At 37.9% G+C, this 22,638-nt stretch overlaps 2 protein-coding genes across 7 annotated transcripts in view; both read left to right on the plus strand.

The window, feature by feature from the left end:
- The window catches only part of PTPN4 (protein tyrosine phosphatase non-receptor type 4), a 119,716-nt gene extending 103,962 nt beyond the window's left edge, over positions 1–15,754 (plus strand). For 2 of the 3 annotated variants that reach the window (XM_075512702.1, XM_075512701.1), the window contains 7 exons: positions 248–338; positions 424–485; positions 1,330–1,476; positions 3,761–3,889; positions 5,360–5,508; positions 8,663–8,798; positions 11,946–15,754. In XM_075512702.1, coding sequence (XP_075368817.1) covers positions 248–338; positions 424–485; positions 1,330–1,476; positions 3,761–3,889; positions 5,360–5,508; positions 8,663–8,798; positions 11,946–12,032 — 801 coding nt within the window. In that variant the 3' untranslated portion in view covers positions 12,033–15,754. Of the gene's footprint in view, positions 1–247; positions 339–423; positions 486–1,329; positions 1,477–3,048; positions 3,176–3,760; positions 3,890–5,359; positions 5,509–8,662; positions 8,799–11,945 lie in introns of those variants that run through there. The other variant, XM_075512703.1, reaches the window with a different exon arrangement.
- Positions 15,755–21,237: 5,483 nt separating this feature from the next.
- Positions 21,238–22,638, plus strand: part of EPB41L5 (erythrocyte membrane protein band 4.1 like 5) — a 58,945-nt gene continuing 57,544 nt past the window's right edge. For 2 of the 4 annotated variants that reach the window (XM_075512691.1, XM_075512694.1), the window contains exon 1: positions 21,495–21,593. The gene's annotated coding sequence lies outside the window, so the exon portion shown is untranslated. Of the gene's footprint in view, positions 21,379–21,494; positions 21,594–21,759; positions 21,779–22,638 lie in introns of those variants that run through there. The other 2 variants (XM_075512692.1, XM_075512693.1) reach the window with 2 other exon arrangements.

Below are 22,638 nucleotides of genomic sequence, written 5' to 3' on the forward strand. Positions count from 1 at the left end.
TGTTCTTATGGAAGCTTGAAATTTAATGTTCAGTTTGTCTTTAAACAAATTGTTATGACGTCTTGATTATTTTCAGTGATCCCACAGCATAATTAAATTCGTAGTGCTTTCTTTTGAAAAGTATTTTCATGTGTGTTGAAGCTACTGTTGCTTAGTAGTTTATGTTCTAAAAAGTACCTCTAGGCAAATAATATGCTAATGGATCTTTTGCATCTATTATGGTCTGACCATCGGTTTTGTCTTTTAGCAATTGTATAGGAAAAAGCCTGGAATGACAATGTCTTGTGCCAGATTACCTCAAAACATTTCCAAAAATAGATACAGAGACATTTCGCCTTGTAAGTATGTGTGTATGTATATGTGTTCTAAAAGTATTTTACTGTGGAAAGTAATTAAGTAATATCTTTCTAAAATTTTTTTCAGATGATGCTACACGGGTTATTTTAAAAAGTAATGAAGATTACATCAATGCAAATTATATAAATGTGAGTAGTATTTTTCGAAAGAGCTTCTGACATTAAGTAGTTTTGCAGTTTTTCAATGGAGAAGTTGATGAAAAAAGGTAACATTTTCATAAATCTAGTTCAGACTCAAATGGCTGATAAACCTGTAGTCAGATGATTTGAAATTTACTGTAGATATAATTATTGCCTAGTGCTTTGTGGCAGGTGTTTTTATAAATTAAACCAGGAAGAAGAAACAATGCTAAGAGAAGCTAGCCCTCTACCAGAGAAATTCATTCTTCTTTTTGATTACTAATGTGACAGTAGTGTTCAACATCACTAAAGTTTAATCTGGTAGCGCTTTCTTTGTTTAATCTGGTAGCGCTTTCTTTTACATCTCTTTTTTTTCTTTTCTTTTTCTGTTGTTTTTTTTTTTTTTTTTTTTTTTTTCTTTTTTTTTTTCTTCATTGTCAGTGACAACAAAATTACAGCTGCTTACTTTTCCTTTCAGGAACAAGAAACAGACATTAAATTAAATTCCAAGATCAATATTTCTAAAAGCTAGTGTCAGAAACCCACAGAGCATGAAATGTTTGCACCTGAATTATTTGCCAACGGGTCTATCATTTCTTTTTTTGATCATTAATCCTGATTATGGCAACTACATAACTGTCAGTTAATATATGAAGTGTACTTGGATCTTTGTAATCATTTTGCGTGTGAAACACTGAAGAATTCTTACCTGTGCCAATCCATATTTACTAACTTATAATAAATGGAATTAATATAGTTGATGCATTTTAATGTGTTAGTTACTAAACACTAAATATCCGATGCCTGACTTACATTTTGTAAGAATTAAAATAATGACTTTGTCTTTTCTTAGATGGAAATCCCTTCTTCCACAATAATAAACCAGTACATTGCTTGTCAAGGTCCATTACCGAACACTTGTCCTGATTTTTGGCAGATGACTTGGGAACAAGGCTCATCTATGGTTGTAATGTTAACGACTCAAGTTGAACGGGGCAGAGTAAGTAAAAGATTTCCTTAAATACTAGCATAATCTTCTAAAAATCTGTTGGTGATTAGCCTTTAAAAGATTAGAGGAATATACTATTATGACATATAATATGACAAGGGGTAACGGTTTTAAACCAAAAGAGGGTAGATTTAGACTAGATGTAAGGAAGAAATTTTTTACGATGAGGGTGGTAAAACACTGAAACAGGTTGCCCAGGGAGGTGGTAGATGCCCCATCCCTGGAAACATTCAAGGTCAGGATGGACAGGGCTCTGAGCAACCTGACCTAGTTGAAGGTGTCCCTGCACATTGCAGGGGGTTAGACTAGATGACCTTTAAAGGTCCTTTCCAACCCAAACTATTCTATGATTATGTAACTTTTTTTCATAAGTGCAGTGCATTCCTAGTACTGTTGCAATGATGACTCTTAAATTGTAAACCTTCTGATATTGTTAATGTAGCTAATACTTAAACTTTGTTCAGTTCTGAAATACAGTGAAGTCTTCATGTATATCTTAAAATATTTTTAGGCTTCTTTGTTTGATTCTTTATTGTAAAGTAAAGAGCAACTAGAATTTACCTTCACAGGATTTTTTTCTCTAAAGTTCAAATGAAGGAACTCCAAGAAGTTTCATCAGGTTTTGTAGATTAGTTCTTTAATATGTGGAGAGATTCATTTTTTTTAAGGCAGCCTAACACAGTTTTGTAGTGTTAAGATCCCATGCCTGGATGGCTGTCTTTAAGACAATCCTTGATAAGCTTGAAATCATAGTAGTTTTCATAAAATGTTCTTCTGTGACTATAAACATTTGTTTAATCATATGAAAGAATCATTGTCCTTTAAGTCATTTCCATACAAAAATGTGTAAAAATAGATTACTAGTAATAAAGTAATTAGAGTTATAAATTACTAAAAATAATTGTGTATGGTATTGTAAAAGGCCTCGGGTGTATTTTGTGGGTGTGTTTGTTTCTTTTAAGCTATAGTTTCTCCTTAATAGCTTTGTTTATTATGCAGCTTTGTCCTTTGGAGACAGGCAAAACAATCAAATCTGGTCATACACACAGTGTAATTCCAGAGTTACTGGGTTTATAGTCTGGAGCATTCACAGTAGCACTGGCTGGTTGAGTGTGTGGACAGAAATGACAGTCTGGAATAATAGTTTAGTGGAATTTCTCCACATTCAGGATTTCTTTTGAATAGGTTGCGGGTGTTCTGCTCAACTCAGATTGTAGTTCAGCTGTCTGTATATATGCTAACTTTTTAATACGCATGTATTTGCTGGGAAGTCAGGCCTTTAAATATAATTAAAATAATTGAAGGGGAGTTGCAGCATTTTTAAACCATTTTTCAGTGACTCAATGTTAGCATGATGCTGCCTGCTGCCAAATAAACATGATTAGAGGGAATTTCAGTACAAGTGCCCTTTTAATTTGAGTTTTCCTTGCAGATCTGCTAAGAACAGACTTGCAATAGCAGTTCTCTGTGGTTCCCCCACCCCTTCAATAATGATATTTGTGGAGTTCTTTGGAGAGCTGCTTAATAATGAAATAAAAGGACTTATCTGTCTTATACCCATAGGCAGACTCCCTGCTCTAAAGCTGATCATGAGGCTACTGACACCACTATCCCACTGCATGCCGGGATGTCTCAGTGGAGCAGGAAGTCTGCAAATCTGGCTGCTCTTAAACAATCGCCAGGTGGGTTGGAAAAACAAAAGTACACTTGAACTGAAATGGCCTCTGTAATTAGGCGCTTAAGCAATATATCTGAAAATCTTAGCGTTTGAAATTTTCATTCACATTTGATTACTTGATCAAGAGTCTTTTAAGTCCACCATCTGCATCTCCCTAATTTCTGCATTAGTTTAGCAACTTTTGTGTTGCTTATCCCCTTTTTTTTATTTGTTCTTTTCCCATATAAATGTGTTTTGAGAAGATTTGGAGGTCCGAAATGTTTATAAAGCAGCATCTTTGTCACTCAAGTGTTAAGATGGAATATTTATAGATACACTTTTTAAAAAAATTGTAATGAAAGTTAAAGTCATCCATCTTCAGTTAAACTAACCTCGAACTCGTGCATGTGTCCTCTTGAAAAAAGAACCAGGAAATCTCTGCGATACCTTATTTTACAAACAATAACTAGGTAATAGTGTATTTGGTAAGTAAATTAGTAATGATTACAAAATTATCAAAATAGTCTTTAATGAACAAAAGTATAAGGAACTAGAGAGAATGAAAATAATACTCTGTGAATTTAAACCCAGGCATCTTTAAAAATGTGTTGACCTTAGGTTAAATGCCATCAATACTGGCCAGAGCCATCAGGAAGCTCATCATATGGGAATTTCCAGATCACCTGCCATTCAGAAGAAGGAAATCCTGCTTACGTCTTTCGAGAAATGACATTGACTAATCTGGAGGTAAAATCATAATATATATTTTTAAGTATTAATCTGTGGAATCCTCACAAAGTAGCTAAAACTTAATTAATCAGACTTTATTTTCAACTTTGGTGGCATATCCACATAAATAGAACTGCTTATTTCCAGAAGCCTTGAGAAAACTACTCATCTTGCCATGTACTTACCTAGTATAAATTCTGCTCTTAGAATGATAACAAACCTTTCACTAGCAAAATATCACAAAGATTCAGTTTCCATAATCATATTAATTAGTTTTAAATCACGTAAAAGATGTATTATTTGTCTTAAAAGTCTTTACTGGTGTTTTTGATGCCCTGGCCAAAGAAAAAGAGTAATTAAAGAAGTTGAGAAGCTTGTTATTCCCTTGATGTTTTCAAAACATGAGACACTAGAGGTATTTCATTATCGCAACTGAAAAATCTGTCTTTATAGAGGCAAACAGTTCTTAATAACTCCACCTTGGAGAATACGTGCAAATAGAAGGAAGAGAAATCCTGCTGAGAGAAAGATGAATTGGGATTGGCGACTACATGTAAACAAGGACCTTCTTGATTTTCAGGGCATGTGTAGTTTTCAGAGCCTCCCCAGCTAGCATTTCAATCTCAGAAATGTTTGGAAATGAGTATCTGGAATTTAGTTCACGTACTCATTTCTCACTGCTTGGGTTACCAGATGAGGTGTCCATTTTATAGAGCTGCATTTTAGTCAATTTGCAGTTAAAATTCCTTCCCTGTGTCCTGCTGAAACAATTGCTCATTTGTTATCAGCAGTGCAACCTCTGTAAATGATTCTGTGCCTAAAGGTTATTTAAAGTGCGGTAACTCCTGTTCTTTGAAATGCTGCTTTTACACTGATTGTACGGCCTATCCCCTCCACTAACTGGAGGCAGATGATGTTTGTGATATTAGAGCAAGGGGCAGGAGGGAGTGGAAAACAAAGTCATTCTGCATCTTATGTATAGTACGCTGGATAAAATTAAGAGGTGCAGATAAAGCCAAAGCAATGCTGCTGTTCACACGGGGTTTGGAGGAAATCTTTTATGTCTGAAAGTCCTGCCTCTCCCCTCCCTACCCCAGTTCTGTCATTTGATCTAGTAAGATAGTACCTCTTTCTGTTAAATTTGTTTTGCTAAAAATTTGACCACCTTCTTGTACATGTAGTGTTCAGATAGACCATTGGTATCGTTGAACTGCTTTGCTATTACATGGCATGTATTTTTTTTTAACTTGTTGAAGATGTAAAGATGTATGGATTGCCTTTTTTGTTTTTAAGAAAAAAAAATGTAATTAGAAAATCCAGGATGAGCAATGATTAACACTAAGTGCTGCTGGTTGTTTGAAGCCACTTTTATTATGGGTACAAGTTGCTGTAAATGTACCAGTGATTTTTTTTTTTTAATTATTTTTGGCTTGGGTTTTTTTAATGGGACCTGAATTACCCTTGAATAAATTTCATGTTTCTGATTAGAAAGAGGAAAGCCGCCAACTAACCCAAATCCAGTATATAGCATGGCCTGACCATGGGGTTCCTGATGATTCCAGCGATTTCCTAGATTTTGTGTGTCTTGTGCGAAAGAAGAGGGCTGGCAGAGAAGAACCTGTTGTTGTTCATTGCAGGTATCCATTTTTTTCCAACTTAAATCGTCAAACTGAATTTATTTATCATCAAATAGCTTTTCTGTGCTTTGTTGTTGAAATAAACATTTAATTCTATCTGCTTTGGGGATGACAGGAGAACTCAACATTTAAATTGAACAATTACTTAAAATTGTAATCACATTTCAATAAGCAAAATTTTTAGCATCTACATGCATTGATCTGTGCAGGGGTTTTTGTTATTTTGGGGGGGTTGTTTTGTTTGTTTGTTTACAGTTTAAATGCTTGTGCTAACAGTAGATATAATAATTCGGGGAAATGACAAAAGATACTTAGGAACCTTTTTCTCATGGTGACTATTCTACAAAACTCCAGAATAGCTGCATAAATAATCCGTAGCAGAAAAAGTGGGTGGTATATGTAATGATCAAATAAAAGACAACTTTCTCTCAAGTCTGCAGTCTTAGGCTACATGGTATTTTGATACATACATTAAGATGACACATTTTTCTCAACAATTTACTTTTGTCATGAATTAAAATAACAATGTTGTTCAGATTTTTATGTGCACATGAAATGTGGTTTTTTGTTTTTGTTGTGCAATAGTTTTTAATAGCATTCTACATTCCTACGGTAAATTTCAAAATCTTAATCCTTTAAAATACCTAATTAGTAAACTATAATAATGCAGAATGCTAAATGTCTTCAAATGAACATGTGCTATACCCATTCTTGGTGAGCAGTTCTGTGAATAAAATCTGACCTCTAAATTACTGAATACTCCCCAGACAGTCAGTATTCCTGAGTCAGGTGCGCATCGTTCCTGTTTCAGATTCTGCGAGGTTTAAGGGATAAAATCAATTTAAAGACTGTCTAATCTACAAGTAAACTAGACATTTATTGAAGAAGATGAAAGAAAAATGTTTTCTCTTTTAACACTTTGTGTATCAGAAATTTTATTTAATTGGTTTTGCTCTCTCTTCTGCTTTATGCTGGTCAGGGTGAATCTTATTAACTAGGGAAACCAGTACTAGAATGCCACTGTCTTAATAAATGATATTATTCCTCAGCTTCCATTATTAATACACTTTTGGTTGATATGGTTGTGAACAAATAGTGAAAATATCAGCCAGATACAACTTTCACAATACAAAGTGTGCAAGTCTGCAGAGACACTGGAGCAGCAACTTTGAAGAGTAGAACAGTTTCATTCTTCTCAATGAGGCGTCAATTCAGCTCCACACTGATAATTTCAGTACCAACGTTTATAACGGTTTTATGTTTCACAGAAGAAAAGAGAGGGAATGTTACAGTTCAACATAATTTACTTAATTGGCCTAACTTGGTGGCTGTTGGGAAGTATAACCAAATCCACTAATGAGTCAAGCTGAAGGAGCCCAGTTCCTCCATATGGTGCATGCACACTATTTTTAATGTGTGTTCAGTGTAATAGGACAAGGCATTAGTGCAACAAAATGGTGAAACTTGTTTTCAGAACTAAGCCACTAGCTTTAGTGTGGGGAATCCAAGTAGCTAGTAGAGCAGACTTTTATTTTGTACAATAGTAGTTTGAAAACAAAATCAAAAAATCAGAGATATTTTAAAGCAACAAAAACCTTAAGAAATTGGAAAGGTTTTTGTTACGTTGAACTACTTAAAACTCTAGTTTCTAAGCTTGTGTTCATGTGTTTGTTTTTATTTTTACAAGACTCCTACTAGTTTAGTTGAACAGTTTCTAATTCTTGTTCTAGATAAGATGGTGAGCCACCCATCCTGTCTGTGTCCTTCATGATTTTCATGTCCTGTCTCAGTGTTGCCCTCCATCAGTCAATGATTTCTTTTTCCAAGCTGAAAAGTCCTAGCCTACCTGATACTTATCATATGGAAACTATCACACTTTCCATCATTGTTGTTGCCTTTCTCTGAATCTTTTGAGGTTGTAAAATGAGTCATTAGGTTCTTTGACAGATACTGTTCCTGTTTGGATTTGATAAAGCATTCTGCATATGTATAAACTCTAGAAATATAAAATGCTATTGAATAATTTTATATAACCAGCACATTTACATCTTGTCATAAAATTCTTGTGACATCACTGAAAAATATAGTAGCTTTAATGCCACCTTCTGGGCAAAGATTTATAGTAGTAATTTGGCCAGACTTAATTTGAAGTTATGCTTCAAAATCAGAACAGTTAAGTTTCAAAGTTTGGAATGTTTGTATTAACTAATTTAGAAGGAAAAATTTTCATTTATTGGCTGAAATACTAGTTGTATGAGTTGAGATAATGCTGGCATTTGAAAAGATGGATTTGGTCCTGTATTCAAATATGGAGAAACATTGTTTTTCTGTTTCAAAAGTGCAGCATAATTTTCTTGAATATGAAAAATTTGAATTTGAAACTGATTATTAAGTTCAAGGTTAAATATTCAGTCTTTGAGGATTGCTACTTGTGGAAAAGTGTATGTATATGTAAAACAATGCAGATAAATCTTTCAATTTGTTTTCTTTTAAAGCTAAATATGATTCCTGTAAGCCCTCTTAACAATTTTGCCATTCTGAGATGCATATCTTACGGTTCTTCCTTGTCTTGAAAGAGATTGCTATTACGTATTCCTTTTCAATGTACACATTGGATCTCCCTTGTACTTTTTAATACTAAGAAAATTACCATTATTGTCAACCTCCAAAGGTTTCTAGTAATTGTTCTATTCCTTATTCTGAAATATTAAGGTATGGATCACTTCAAGAACATAAACATGGTTTTATCAAATCAGCCCAACATTTCAGTAACAGTCATTCCAGTAATGGTCAAATTGACACAAAGTACACAGTGTATGCTAGGTATCTCTGTGTTTTATTATCATCTAGATACTAGTATGGTTTATAAGATGATCTGAATAAATATCTGTTTGTAAATTCTGCTCAAGTGAATGCCTGGGTTAAGACAGTCACTCTTCAAAGGATTGACAATTCTGCACTGATTGTTTACTGCTCTGTTCAGGCAGGAGGCTTCCAGTGACACAGACACAATCTGTCTAACCCCTGCCCTAACAGTATGGGAATCATAATGATCAGTCGTGAGAATCCTTGAGAAGGAGGGTCTTTAAGTATGAACTATATTCGAAACACTTTGTTTCATTTTCCATTTCGGGTTTTTTGTTGTTGTTTTCAGTGCTGGGATTGGACGGACAGGAGTTCTTATCACTATGGAGACAGCTATGTGTCTCATTGAGTGCAATCAGCCTGTTTATCCATTAGATATCGTAAGAACCATGAGAGATCAAAGAGCCATGATGATCCAAACACCTGTGAGTATCATACTTGCTGTTCTATGTTGCAGAAGAATAGTTTCCTATTATCTAGTCATATCATGGATTTTTAATATACTTGCTGTTGATCATATTGCAAAGAGGTCACCTTTACCCAGTGTAGCTGTAGCCTTGGCTCCAGGAAGGAATAAATTGCTAAGGCTATTGGAAAGGAGCAATTCTTTAAATTTTACAAAGAAAATTTGAAAAAAAGCAGCAGCTGTTTCAGGGATACTTGACAATTAATGTCAAAAAGGGCCAATTTTCAGTAGTGTAAAAATTACTCAGTGGAGAAAGCAGGTGCCTAATTCCAGGTGTTAAGAATAGGAGTAGTCTAAAAGGTAAACACAGAAAGATCCAAGACATGCAAGAAAAACCTTCAGTGATGCAATTCAGTGATTTTATGTTGCCTTAGTTATAATGAAAACAAGCCTTAACTCTGCCCTGTAGTGACTCAATTAAAGGGAAATAATTAGAAAAATAGTATTTTTAAAAATCAGTGTAATTAAATCTGATGCAAGATATCTCTAAGTAATTTTAAGTGTATTTAGTCTAAAAAAGTAACTTGCTACCAGGATTCTTTTGGTGCTCTCTTCACATTTGATGTATCTTAAGATGCTAGAATTTTTCCTGGATCGATAATGTTTGGGGTTTTTTTGAGATAATTGCAATGTTGCTTTAATGTATTATATTTCAGAATTGTAAAAGTTTTAGAACGGATCTAGAAACTTTCTATTTGTATCAGTCGCGTGTTGCATATCTCTGAGAGCAGTTTATGCTTACATTTTTAGAAAATACCTGAAAAGGGTCAAAAGATTGAGTTGTGTTGTCTTTCCAAAAAAAAAAAAAAAAAAAAAAAGAGCTTGGGCTCTTGGTTGTTCAAGCTTTGACCAGTTCCAGTTTTTATATTTTTTTTGAATCAGTAATCAGTTGTGTACTTTTACTCGTAGTATATAGCACTGAGGGAGAAAAGCCACTAGATCCAGTATCAAATCTCTCCCACAATGACCTGAAGGTAGTTACTCATTGTAGTAATTCTAATGTCCCTGCTGCTGTTCCTCTAATCAAATTTGAATAAACCTTTTGTGTTCTTCAGAGAGTATTCAGACTGACAAAAAGTATATATGGCCCTACATTTCTAGGTCATCTATCATTCAGTGCTGCTGTCCGGTATTCATGTTCCACTAAAAAAAGGTTGTATTATTCAGCTAGCACAGGAAGGATGAGCAAGATGATATATTAAAAATAATAAAGGATGGATCTTACTGTTTGTGATGACTATACAGTATGAATAGCATATCTCTCTAGCATACATAGAGAGGAAGAGAGTTTTATTAGTAAAGGTAGGAGGTGCAGTGGTAAGGGTTTTAACTATATTTTTTCATGTCATGTGCTAAATATCTTCCGGTCTTCTCATTTTTCTTAGAGAAACCAGAATTTTCAAGCTTCAGTGAAACGCAGGTGTTTACTGCATCAGAGGGAGAAGGGATAGTAAAAGACTTGAAGTGTGGGGTGGTTTTGGTTTGTTTGGGTTTTTTTAAAGATTTCATAAACATTAGCTATTATAATTTCTCCTTTGGCACTCTCTTCGCGATTTTGTATATCCTGAAGGATTCGCTCAATGTCCACAAGATGGCCCTATGCATGGGTATCTGCTGTGTGTGCTATGAAGAGATTTCAGAGTCTCCCTCAGGGAGCCCTGGAGGCAAAATGAGTATTTTACACAAATATGTATAAATTTAACTATTTTAATATACATGCAACAATACAGTAAATAATGATTCTATTACTAAATCTGTTACTGTGACCATTTAAGATCTGACATCACTAATTACTGCATAGAGAGGGACGATTCCATGACACTGAAAAGGCAGGCATGCTGGCTTTCTGACCAGCACATGCACCATTATGCAGTATTCAGTGTTAGTTGTGGTGCTTTACAAAACAGTGATTTTTATTTAATTTTATTTTCATTATATTCTAATTTGATTACTGTTGGGGTTTTTTAACTATTATTTGTTTAAAACAAAATACTAGTGGCCTCTATGTATGCAGGTGCTAGACTTGAATACACTGCAGAGTTAGACATTATATAATGTTAAGAGACTGCAGTTCTGGCTTTTTAAAACATGAAACAATTTTCTTTTTTATCAAGTTCTGAGAGGGAGGTGCCAGTAACATGCCAGAATTAATGTCAGTGTGAAAAAGTGCTTTGAAACTTGTCATGGTTTAACCCCAGCTGGCAACTAAGCCCCACACAGCCGCTCGCTCACTCCCCCCCTGGTGGGATGGGGGAGAGAATCAGAAGAGTAAAAGTGAGAAAACTCGTGGGCTGAGATAAAGACAGTTTAATAGGGAAAGCAAAAGCTGTGTGCACAAGCAAAGCAAAACAAGGAATTCATTCGCTACTTCCCGTGGGCAGGCAGGTGTTCAGCCATCTCCAGGAAAGCAGGGCTCCATCACGTGGTTACTTGGGAAGACAAACGCCATCACTGCAAATGTCCCCTCCTTCCTTCTTCTTTCCCCAGCTTTATATGCTGAGCATGACATCGTATGGTGTGGAATATCCGTTTGGTCAGTTGGGGTCAGCTGTCCTGGCTGTGCCCCCTCCCAGCTTCTTCTGCACCTGGCAGAGCATGGGAAGCTGGAAAGTCCTTGATTTAGTACAAGCACTAAGTAGCAACAACGAAAACATCCCTGTATTATCAACACTGTTTCCAGCACAAATCCAAAACATAGCCCCATACTAGCTACTATAAAGAAAATTAACTCGTTCCCAGCCAAAACCAGCACAAAACTATAGCTTCTAAATCCAAGTGCATGGAAACCTCAGTTCAGTGAAACTTCAGCAACGAAATGAAGGGCAGAAAATTATTAAATAGGTGATGTTGTAATAATAGTACTGATTTTGTGGGTATGACTTTTGGTATATATTTCAAAGTGCTGTTCATCCCATTCTTTTTTTGAGAAACAAGATGTTCTAATATAACGTTCGTGTTGGTTTGTGTTTCCTGAACTAAGTCTGAAGCACAGTTCTTGGCTTGTCAAGATAATGGGATGGGGAAATCTTAGAGGCCTTTTCTGCTTCCAAATGACATGGTTCAATTACGTTTCTTTTCAATTTACTGAATCTACTTTCCTTTTCAGAGTCAATACAGATTTGTATGTGAAGCTATTTTGAAGGTGTATGAAGAAGGATTTATTAAACCTTTACAAGCATCACTGCATAAGTAAAGAGCAAAAAACATAGGATATCAGTTGAGGAATCCTGTCCTCTCTAATGAACTGGCAGCATTCTTTGTGCCATATTACTGCTTGCAGGAAATGATAGTGAAGTACAGCAAAGAATTGACAAAAGACTTTGAAAACTTCAGCACTGTTGCACTTTACGTTGAAACAAAATCAGTCTCTGAAACTCTTCTAACTTTCATCTGTTTGAAGACTTTATTTTCGTGCTTTGCTCCGAACAAACCATAAACTGAAAGAACTAATTGTGTTCAGGGTAATCTACGATATTTCATTGTAGTGCCATATACTGCGCTTCTGGTTGAATTGCTACAAACAAGGCTTGGAATTATTTCACTCTGTTTTACACCCGTGTCCTTTAAAATGGAAAACAAATGAAAAAATACACTAAGCCATGGTCTTTTTCCAGTGCTAGGTTTATTTACTATGTACAGACTCTCACTGTTTTGTTTTTTACAACATTAGCAATATTGCCGATACTAGATAGATACACACTGCCTACTGATGCAGCACACTTTGTCCAACACCCTTACTAGAGACCAGCTGGTTGTTAGAGAAAAGCTGGCATCTGTGTTAACCCAGCAGTAGCTGCATAAAGCCCACTTACCAGCATCTTGTACAAAATAATAACAATAAACATTTAAAAAAAAATAAACAGCATTTCTTTGACACAGCTTGTGTGTCATACACTGGTGTATTCTGATTCGTGTGACTTAAGATTACGTGATGGGAACTAGTGCATGCATTATGTCTTAACCCCTTAAGTGCCTTGAGACTTACAGCGTACATCCAGTGAAAGGCACTCATGATTCTGTGGGGGTGGTATTGTCCTGTCATATTTATCTTAATGGGTTCAGATTTTAAAAACGGCCCTTGGTGCTTGGAATGTGTTACCGCAAGGGGTCATGGAAATACCATTCCCTCTTTCCTTATACAAGTACCTGTGTGCTACTGTCGGTAGCAAAAGCACCTCTGCCAACTTAGTGAATGAGCATTGTATGCTGCTGTGTTGTAATTATGTGAATAATCTGACACATTCCTTCATTCCTTCCAACTAGTAACTTACTAGCAGCTTACTATGAAATGCTGGTAGGTCATTAGAAGCTGATACTTTGTTTTATCCTTTTATTGAGAATAGCTGTCTTACTCGATTAGAACATAACTCTTTAATAGCACTGCTAATTAAGTTGAACTTAAAATCAGATGTGATTTAATTCCATTATCTGCTAACCAATTAGTTTTTAAGTCCTTATAGTTGATTTCAAGCCGTGTTCGTACAGGTCTGCCTTTTTTTTTTTTTTTTTTTTAATTGTTTGGGTTGGGGGAAGGGAGAAGAACACTATGAAGTTGTCCCAGAACTTTATTTTAATTCCATAATGACCCCAGTCACCTTCTGTTATGATTGTGCAAAATTGTTCCAGTTGGTATAGGTTGCTTCTTATTTAAGTAGGTAGAAGATTTGTAAGAAATGTCTGTCTGATACAGTATCTGAGCTCATTCTAGAGATACGTAAATGTCCCAGTTTTCTAATATTTTTCCGGTATAGGAGAAACCAAGTCAGAAGCAAGGTATCCAGTGTAATATACTGTAAGAAGAAAAATCAGTCACTTCTTTGACTGCCCTGTGACAACATAACTTTGTGCCCTCTATTTAAAAGTTTTAATTTATTGTATTGGTTTCCTGAAAATGTTTATCCAGTAAATTTTGTTGTAAGCTATATAGAGCAGAGAATTAAAATGGAAAGTTCTACACTAAATAATTTTTAACTATTGAAGAATTATATTATATAATATACTGTGTTCTATGGACATTAGAAAGAGATCAGCTATGAACTATTAAGTGAAAAGGGATTCAGGCAAAGTGAAATCCTGGCTTATGACTTAGTAATAAACATGAACCACAATGCCAAATGGAAGATAGAGTTTTAAATATTTTTAGAAAACAAAATAATAGTAGATGGCCTGTGGCCCTGTTACTTATATTTCTAGATTTGATGCTTAAATCAATATTATCCCTCAGTGAAAAATGAATCTTACAAGAATCTCTGGATCGGATAAACTGAAAAAGAGTTATAACATAGCTTTAATCTCAGTTTTATTTTAAGCCATTTGCAACAAAAAAAAAAATTCTTCTTTAGGAAAGTACAAGCTTTAACTTCCATGTGACAAGATTATTAGCTGAGATGCTGGCTAGTTGGAAGGTTATTTTAAACTCAGCACTTAATGTCTAAAAATTAAAGTTATTCATCCATTATGTTGAAATAAATTTTCTTCATAGTCAAGTTGTAAATGAAAATAGCATTTGCCCTTTTTTTCTGAGGGAAATCAGAAATGGAGTTTATAGCAACATTATATAGTGTTGGTATGTCACATATTTTAAATATTCTTATGTAAAGTTGCCAAAGCAATTTGAGTTCAAAAGACCCATTTATACCACAACTAAGTGTGGGATATTTATTGGTCATCTGTCATTACTGTTTTGATTACAAACGCAGGCAAGAATAATAAGTCTCTTCAGAATCTTCCTCTGCACTGACTTAAGCCGATTTGTAGTGTATTAACTAGTTGCACTGGGAAAAAAATTGGAACAAAGTAACTATCTGTAGATAATTGGCTGTCGGTGACTCAGTGGCTTTTTGGCTTCTCCAAAGCCAAGGTAGTGGTAACCAAAAACTGATTGGGAAAGAGAATAGCATTGAAGCCTTTCTGCACCATAAACCATTTGTTCAAATGTTTCTACCTGTTGTGGTATAAATGGCCTTTAAAATATTTTTATATGGCCAAAAAAAGCAAAACTGCTAAATATTTTACTTTGGGTTATGAAGATCTGTATCATCCTTAAGAGTTTTTTAAAGATGTTTTTGTATGTTTCATGCTGTACAAAACATGAATGTATCTTTCAGACATAATGACATATAGACCTATACGTGATTGGTGTTATGACTGTTGGATTTTATGAATAATTATTTTCATACCATTTGATTAGGAAAAATGTTGGGTGGGTGTGGGAAAGAGTATGTTTGTAACACTTCCATGATACAAATCCAGTTTAAAAAAAAAAAGTTTTCATTGTACATAAGAGCAATATTATGACAATTTTGTGCCAATGTATAATGTTAAGACTTTTGTTTTCCTTTTAGGTTCGGATTGAAAACTACTACTACCATCTCTTGTTTAAAGTGCATTTGAAGGGGTTTTTTTAGTAGAAAGACATGGGGCTGTAGTGGGGGCTTTGAGTGTTTTAGGGGCATTTTTTTTTTCTTTTTTGCTAAATATGAAATAAGATGCAGGTATTGTTTAATAAACCACCTACAGATTGTCAGCCAATCCACTTTGAGAAATACTGCTTTAGATATACCAGATAACTGAGAGCTGAAGAATTCATTTATCCTGAATTTGGAAGCATTTGGTATTTTAAGTAACTTGCAAGTCTTAAGCAGTAAAATACTGCTTTTATGCATTTTTTTATATATCCTCTCCCAGCATGAAAAAGAGAAAGCCTGATTTTTTTTTCTCATTACATTTAATGCTAGCTGACGTGTCTTCCACATTTCTCTGTTAAATCTTGAAAGCTTATGTCCCATATAGATAAAGCAATAACACTTCTTCGAGAATATCTGATTACAGTCTGGCACACCATCTATCAGAGAAAGGGTGAGAAAGCAGTTGGGAGATTAAGGAACATGAGGAGTTTGTTATGGAACCTGTGTAGCCGGCAACTTTCCATGGAGACCTTCCAAAAAGCTTTGCGGTACCCGTGGAATGCAGCGGACCTGCTGCAGTTGCACTGCCCAGGGAGATGGGAAGTAGGGAAGGTCTGGCACAGACATGCTGGAGCTCCATGTGTGCTGTGGACCTGAATTATGTGATATTTTTATGCTTCTGCAGTGTGTGTGCAGGTGTGTGGGTGATGTTTAATGGCTCAGGGAATTAGCATGAGCATGAAAAACTCTACAGATCCACCAATTTCCAAGTGAAAGCAGGTTGTCCAATACATATGCTGTAGTTTTGACAGTAGAGCCACTATGCAGGCAATCTTCAAGACCCTCAGCCCTGAGGATAAAGGGAGGGATTGGGTTATGGTCCAAATTAAAATGTTGCATATATGGACTTCCACAAAGTACAGGAATGGTGCCTTCTAATGTCACTTGTAGTCTCTTTGTAGCTTACATCTCAGGTCCCTGGTTGGCTGGGTGTATTTGCTAATTTAAGTACCCACCTTTTGTCTTGAGACTGGAAAAGCTCTTTTCCATTGCTACTTCTAGTGCTAGGATCCAATATCAAAATCTGGTAAAAACATATTCATTGATTAGATGTGGATCTTGCATGAAATTGCAGGGATTATAATTAGTGGTGATTGGGAAGCTGTTAAAAAGGGGAAAATGGTTTGTTTGTTTCAGTATAACTGTTCTGTCCAGTCTCTTGTTATCCCACTGCAGTTATAAATTGAACCTGATTGTTTGTTTGTTTGTTTGTTTAGCAGCCTGCAAAGGAGGCCAGTTTGTTATCACTGGATTTTACCTCTGTGCTGGTTGCTACAAGTGTGCATCTTTTCAGTTCATAGGGCTTCTCCAGCTACAGGTATTAACTGGTGCATAAGCTATAAGCTCTGGCTATTGGCTTTGGCATGTTTTGCTCATTGAGAGCTCAATGGTAAAAATTTGAGATAAATCACTTTTTAAAAAAATGCTGAAATTTTCAATTAAAAAAATTTGGACTTTTTGATTTCTTTGAACCAGTAGCCTCATTAAAAAAAAAAAAATGTCACTAAAATATCTATCATTCTAGTCTGCTATAGCATGAACTATGGTTTCATGGACTGGCTGACAGTTTGTTGGTTGTGTTATTTCGTATTTAGCAAGCTTACACATTTGAAAGTACAATTTTTTTTCAAAGTGTTTTGATGTTTGAATAGTAGCACTTTATCTCATGCTTACTACTGACTGAACTATTGGACAAAATAAATTGGGTTTGGAGAGAGATGCTTAATGTGTTTCTGTACAGAGATGATTCGGATTACACCCTGGTACGAATGCTTTCTATTGTTCCAACCATTTCTGGTTTATTGTTCATGTGTTTCTGAGGGACTTTCAGAAAATAGATATTAATAAGATATTAATAATTTGATCATCTCAATTATCCTGTCTTAAAAAGAATATAAAGCTTGCATTTGGGGGGGAGGGGATGGAAGGAAAAAAAAAGGTGCAAATAGAAACTACAGGGTACTTGTAGATTTATCTCTGTAATCTCTCTCAGCTAGCTGCAAATTAGCTATGTTTACTGTAAATGTTTCTGCTAAGCATTATTTTTAACATTAGATCAATTACCTGGAAATCAGTATTTTTTTTTACTTAACTTATTTGAATTTTGATAACTAAAGATAATGCACAACAAAGTTTAAAGAAGTTGTCACCCTTTTACTCCTAGGCCAGGGGCCTAAGACATGAGTTTGAAAGGGTTAAACAGTTTACATTAAGCTGTTGTTTTCTTTAACTAGAATATGTCCACAAAGACTAGACTATAAATGATCCAGTGCAATTATCTCGGTACATTGGGGCACTACAGTAACAACCCATAATAATCTTACAGGAAAATTAAGGTAAGAAAACAAAGGTCTTATTTTATCCAGTGTATCCAGATTTGTTTTCCATTTGGTTTGGTTCGTTTACCAGTGATCCCATTTTAACCAGTCAATTTGGCAGGGCTGTTTGTGTAAGGTTTGGGGTTTTTTTTCTGTAACAGGTGCTATACTATGTGTAAATACAAATGGAATAATATTATTTAGATCGTTATTAACAATCAGATGGTGGCAATATTTTTTTGCTAGTTAATTCTGGTAATTAATTTGCATTTCCAGCTGTGGCTTTCAGTTGTTAAATTTCATCTCAGTTTCATACTGCTGAATGATGGACTGCAAGTGTGAAGTAAATAATCTCAGAGTTGAATTGCTCTTTTGTTGTTTAGACTAACTCTTGTGTATCTTTTTTAATGTTGGGGGCATGGGAAGGTTCTTCCCATAAGTAGACTTTTGCCTATATATTTGTTTAAAAGCATGAGGGGGAGGAAAAAAAAAAAAACAACAAAAAACGACAACAACAAAAAAACCAAAACTAAAGGCAACATCTTGGCTAAACAGCCGGGGTGGTTGAAAATGATGGAAACTTGAAATTGGTCAACACTGGGCAATGTGAAAATAAACTCAGCTTTTGTCACTGCAGCTACTGTATGCTTTAAAGGGCCTTATGTATTTGTCCTCATTTTGATAAAATGAAATTTCTTGCCATTAAAATGATACACTAACTTCTACTGAAAACCAGCAGTTCCCAGGATAAATATGCTAATTAACATTTAACAAGTCTTGGTTAGTCTTAAGTAAAATTTCATTCTATTATGTGAAAAAAATGCTGTTATGCATATTTTGTGGATATATTTAATTTCAGTTGACAAATAGTTGTCTAGGTACAGACTTGAAAATATATATAGTTTACTTGTGGATCTTAATTGTTTAATTGCAAAATAAAGATGTGCTTTAGTAATTTAAAGTTTAATTTTTTTGCGATTTTCTTGCTCCTATACACACGGTTTTGCTATGCTACTTTTATTACACTTCTGATGCCAGATAATGTTCATCTTGTGTTTTACTTTCTGACATTGTATGCCATAAATACACCCCTATGGATTGAGCACTAGAAGAGGATGCTAAATTATCAGGAATGAAATTACTTGGCTGCAGAAGCAGCATGATGGTATCAGCCAAAGTTTTTTACCAAAAATATATACTGCAGTTTTTGCTCTAATGGAAGAATAACTCTTTATTTATCTTTTATACAGCGAGTGTTTTGGAGACAGTGTTCAATAGAGATTATAGTCTGATCACAGAACTGAGGGCATGAGGAATACTGATGTGAAGAACAAAAATTCCAGGTGGAAGTTTGTGATGAAATATTTGCTGCCAAAAAGTGCAAGATATTCAAAGCAAAAGCAGGAAAAGAACATGAAAGGATTTAGGAGGCAAGACAAAAATCTCAGGAGGGCTAAGAGTCTAAGAAGAGAGACCGACCCATATGTTCTTAATGTGACTGATTAATTTAGGACTTTAAAGTGAGGGCAAGGTGTTTGGATTTGAAGTACAAAAAGATAAACTACTGAGAAAGCATTCAAGGAGAGAAACAGAAGTAAGAAGAGATATTAAGTAGGAAGAGATTTGTTTACACTGGAATAGGAAGACTGGATAGATGACAAGTCACAGATACCACAGTTGCACGTGCATATACTTGGACTGTATCTGAGTAGCAAATAGTGAGGAAGGAGTAGACTGCAATTACATTGTACTCTACTATGAGAGTAGAAGAGCAGCAAGAGGCTGGTGTGAAGTAGGAAGAGCAAAAATGTTTGTGCCACTGAAGCTACAGAAAGGAAGCTGGGAATAAGGGAGTTTTTGGTGGTTACAAGGGAGCTTGTGAGTGACAAACGTGGGAAGAAGCTAAATTTGAGGAAATAGTTGAAGATGGGCAGAAAATTTAGGGACAGCCTCTAAGAATCAGGTAATTTATTCTCTAGAATGCTTTGTCCAATAGGAAAATGTGAATTTGTGTAGACTTAATGGCAAGGAGACTGTCATTTATGTGATGGAGATCTCTGCTAAAAACTAAGCATCCTTGTTGTGCCAATGATCAGTTAATTGATCTGTGCTGAGAATTCATCAGATACCTGAAAACCTCAGAGATAAATCTTATTTTCTTCTTTAAATATAGTAAGATTTTGTATGTTTCCTCTGGGTACCAGGAGCAAGCATAGTCCCTGCTCCTCTGATAAAAAGTATCTAAATTCCCCCGTTCTGTGATTTGTGTTCCTGAGTAAATAACCAGGCATAAATAACCTGAATCATACCTTTCCCCGAAGCTTGTCTGGCTCCTTCTGCTTGTGGCAGGAGGATCACTCTGTTGTCAACACAGGGGTGCTAAAATAACTGACATCTAACATTAAAATCAGCCTGTTGCTTAGTCAGCAAATACTGGGCACCTGGCAGCTTTTTTTTTGCCATTTCAGCAAATGACGTCAAGGTAACACGATGTATATTTGGGCACTGGAGCTGATTGTGCCACAGCAATGTACTATCAGGTGCTTCATTGTGCCAGTTGCTCTGTGTGGCAGGTGAGTGACTGATTATCTCAGACCGGGTTTCATAGCTGAGTGTAGAAAATGCTGCATTATCATTAGCAAAAGCAGTCCCAATAACAAGCCAAAGTCTCCACTTTCCCAGACTGTTACATAGACTGGCTTCCCAGTTATCCTGGGATTTTGAAGGAGGCTGGAGCTCATTTACCCAGAGCAGTCTCTCTGTTAGCCAGCACTATACTTTGCAAGCAGAGTTTGTATTGCCTTGTGTTTATATTGCCTTTCCTGAGGTTTTCTATTTGGAGATCTCAAATACTAGCTTGAACACAAATATTTACCTACTCAAAAAATACGGTGAAGTGCACCCTTTGGAATTGCTGTGGCTAATGCCAGTAAGCAGGGCTTTTCCCCTTGAGAAAAATTAATAAAAGTATTAATCACTGGGACGAACCATCCTTGTATTTCCTGAGGACTTTAGATTACAAACTGCATCTTGTCGTCATAATCTTATTTCACTGTATTAATACTAACAGCGTTAGCTTGTAGATGGTTCTGCTTTATTTACTATACCGCTATAGTTATCCTTTCAGGCAGTGTTTAAAGGGACGATTTTCTTCTAAACTTAATGGTTTAAGAGCGCGTTTGCCTGAGGCTTCTTGTTACTGCTGGCCAGCTGAGGACTTGTTACAGTTCTGGCTGAACAGCTGAGGGAAACTTCCACTAAGCGCTAGCAAAAATTCCTGAATTTTTGCGAAATAACCTGAAAGCCATCCCGAAGGCTCAAAACGAAGCGCTGCTTCCGGATCGTCCCTTGTTTTACCACGCGGCCGTTGTCCAGCACGGCGGCCCTTCTCCCCCGCCGGCCCCCGGCCCCTCTCCCCCTCAGCCCCTCGGTGGCGGCGCCCCTGGCCCCGCGCTCCCCGCCGCGGTGACGGCCGTGCCGCTGCCTCCCGCCCCCCTTCCCGGGCAGCACGTGGGCCGCGCCGCGCCCCCGCCGCCCCCCGCGGCGGCCCTTCGCCGGGCGAAACCACCTGGCTCGGGGCGGGGGCGCCCCTTCTCCACCGGGATCCGCCCCTTTAAAGGGGAGCGGGCCCCCGTGCGCGACCCGGACAGCAGCGCTCTCTTTACCGTCCGTCTGCCGCTTTCCTTCCTGCCGCCTCTCTCCTCGATCTCCTCTCCTACGCCGCGCGGGAGAGAGCAGCAGCGGAAGCCGCCAGGTGAGTAAGCGTGGACAGGAGGAAATGGGCGGCGAGTCGTTGCCCGTTTAAGGGCCTCCCACATCGCTCCGCCATGTTCGCAGGCCCGCCCCCTCCCGGGGGCTCCCTCACCGCCCCCAGGGCCTTGAGGAGCCGCCGCGGGGACGCGCTCCCGCCGCTCCTGCCGCCCCCGGCTCCGCCGCTCCCGCCGCCCGGGCCGCGGGGCCGCCCGCCAGGTGAGCGGCGCGGGGAGCCGCTGCGGCCGCCGCCAGCGGCGCCAGGGAGGGTCGGCGGCGCCGCGCCGGTGCCCGAGCGGCCGCGACCGCGGTGGGGGAGGGCGCGGCGCGACCCCTGAGGCGAGGCCGCCGGGGAGGTGGGGCCGCGGGCCGGGGTTAGGGCGGACGCCGGTCTCGGGGCTTATGTAAGGGTAGGGGCAGGGGGTGCCCGGCCGGCGTGCCCTGGGGAGGGGGATTGAGCGGGGCGGGGACCGTTCCTTGCCGGGGCTCCCCCGGTGAGGCGGCCGGGCAGCGCCGGGTTTCGGCGCTCTGTGCTCGCGGGCTGGGTTGCGCTCTGGGGAGACCGGCCGCTTGTTGGGGTTCAGGGCTCACTCATCGCCGAGCTCCGGGTGTTTGCCGGGCCGGCGCTGCCGCGGCGGCCGGGGACCCCGGCGGCGGGAGGCGCCACCCCGGTGCCGGTGAGCGGCTGGGAGGCCGCCTTCCCTGCGCCGGCGGCGAGCCTCGGCGCGGCCGTGGCCGCGGAGAGACGGGAACCGCCGTGCCCAAAAGGCGCTCGCCTGCTTGTGCAAAGCCTTTCCTTGAGAGACTGGGCACCAAAGCCCCTGGTCTGTCAGCGAAGTTCTGGGGCGGGAAGGGTCGTTTATAACTTTTTTTCGATGAGAGAAATGGAGCATGTCAGCCGAGAAAGTAGCTGGTGGTATGTACTTCTTAGTTGCTTTCCAGCTTTGTGAGAACATCACCGTCTCGTTGAAGAGTGCAGTAGCATTTGCATTGATGAAAGACTGTAACTAACTGTACGACATCTACACAATCACTGTTTTTCCCTAATGTACTTTCAGGTTGTCCCAAAAATCACCCCAACTACTGTCAAAGGTTTGAGCTGAGTTTTTTTCACAGTAGCCAAAGACTGGGGGTATTTAAATCCAAAGAAGTGAAATGTCTGTTTGAGTCTCTAACGGTTCTTCATCAAAGTCTGGCGTTTTCTAAGAACTTTAAATGTGGGCTATTATTTTTCTTTTTTCTGTGAAAGAGTAACATTAACACC

Source organism: Mycteria americana, chromosome 9 (assembly GCF_035582795.1).
Source record: "Mycteria americana isolate JAX WOST 10 ecotype Jacksonville Zoo and Gardens chromosome 9, USCA_MyAme_1.0, whole genome shotgun sequence".
NCBI lineage: Eukaryota > Metazoa > Chordata > Aves > Ciconiiformes > Ciconiidae > Mycteria > Mycteria americana.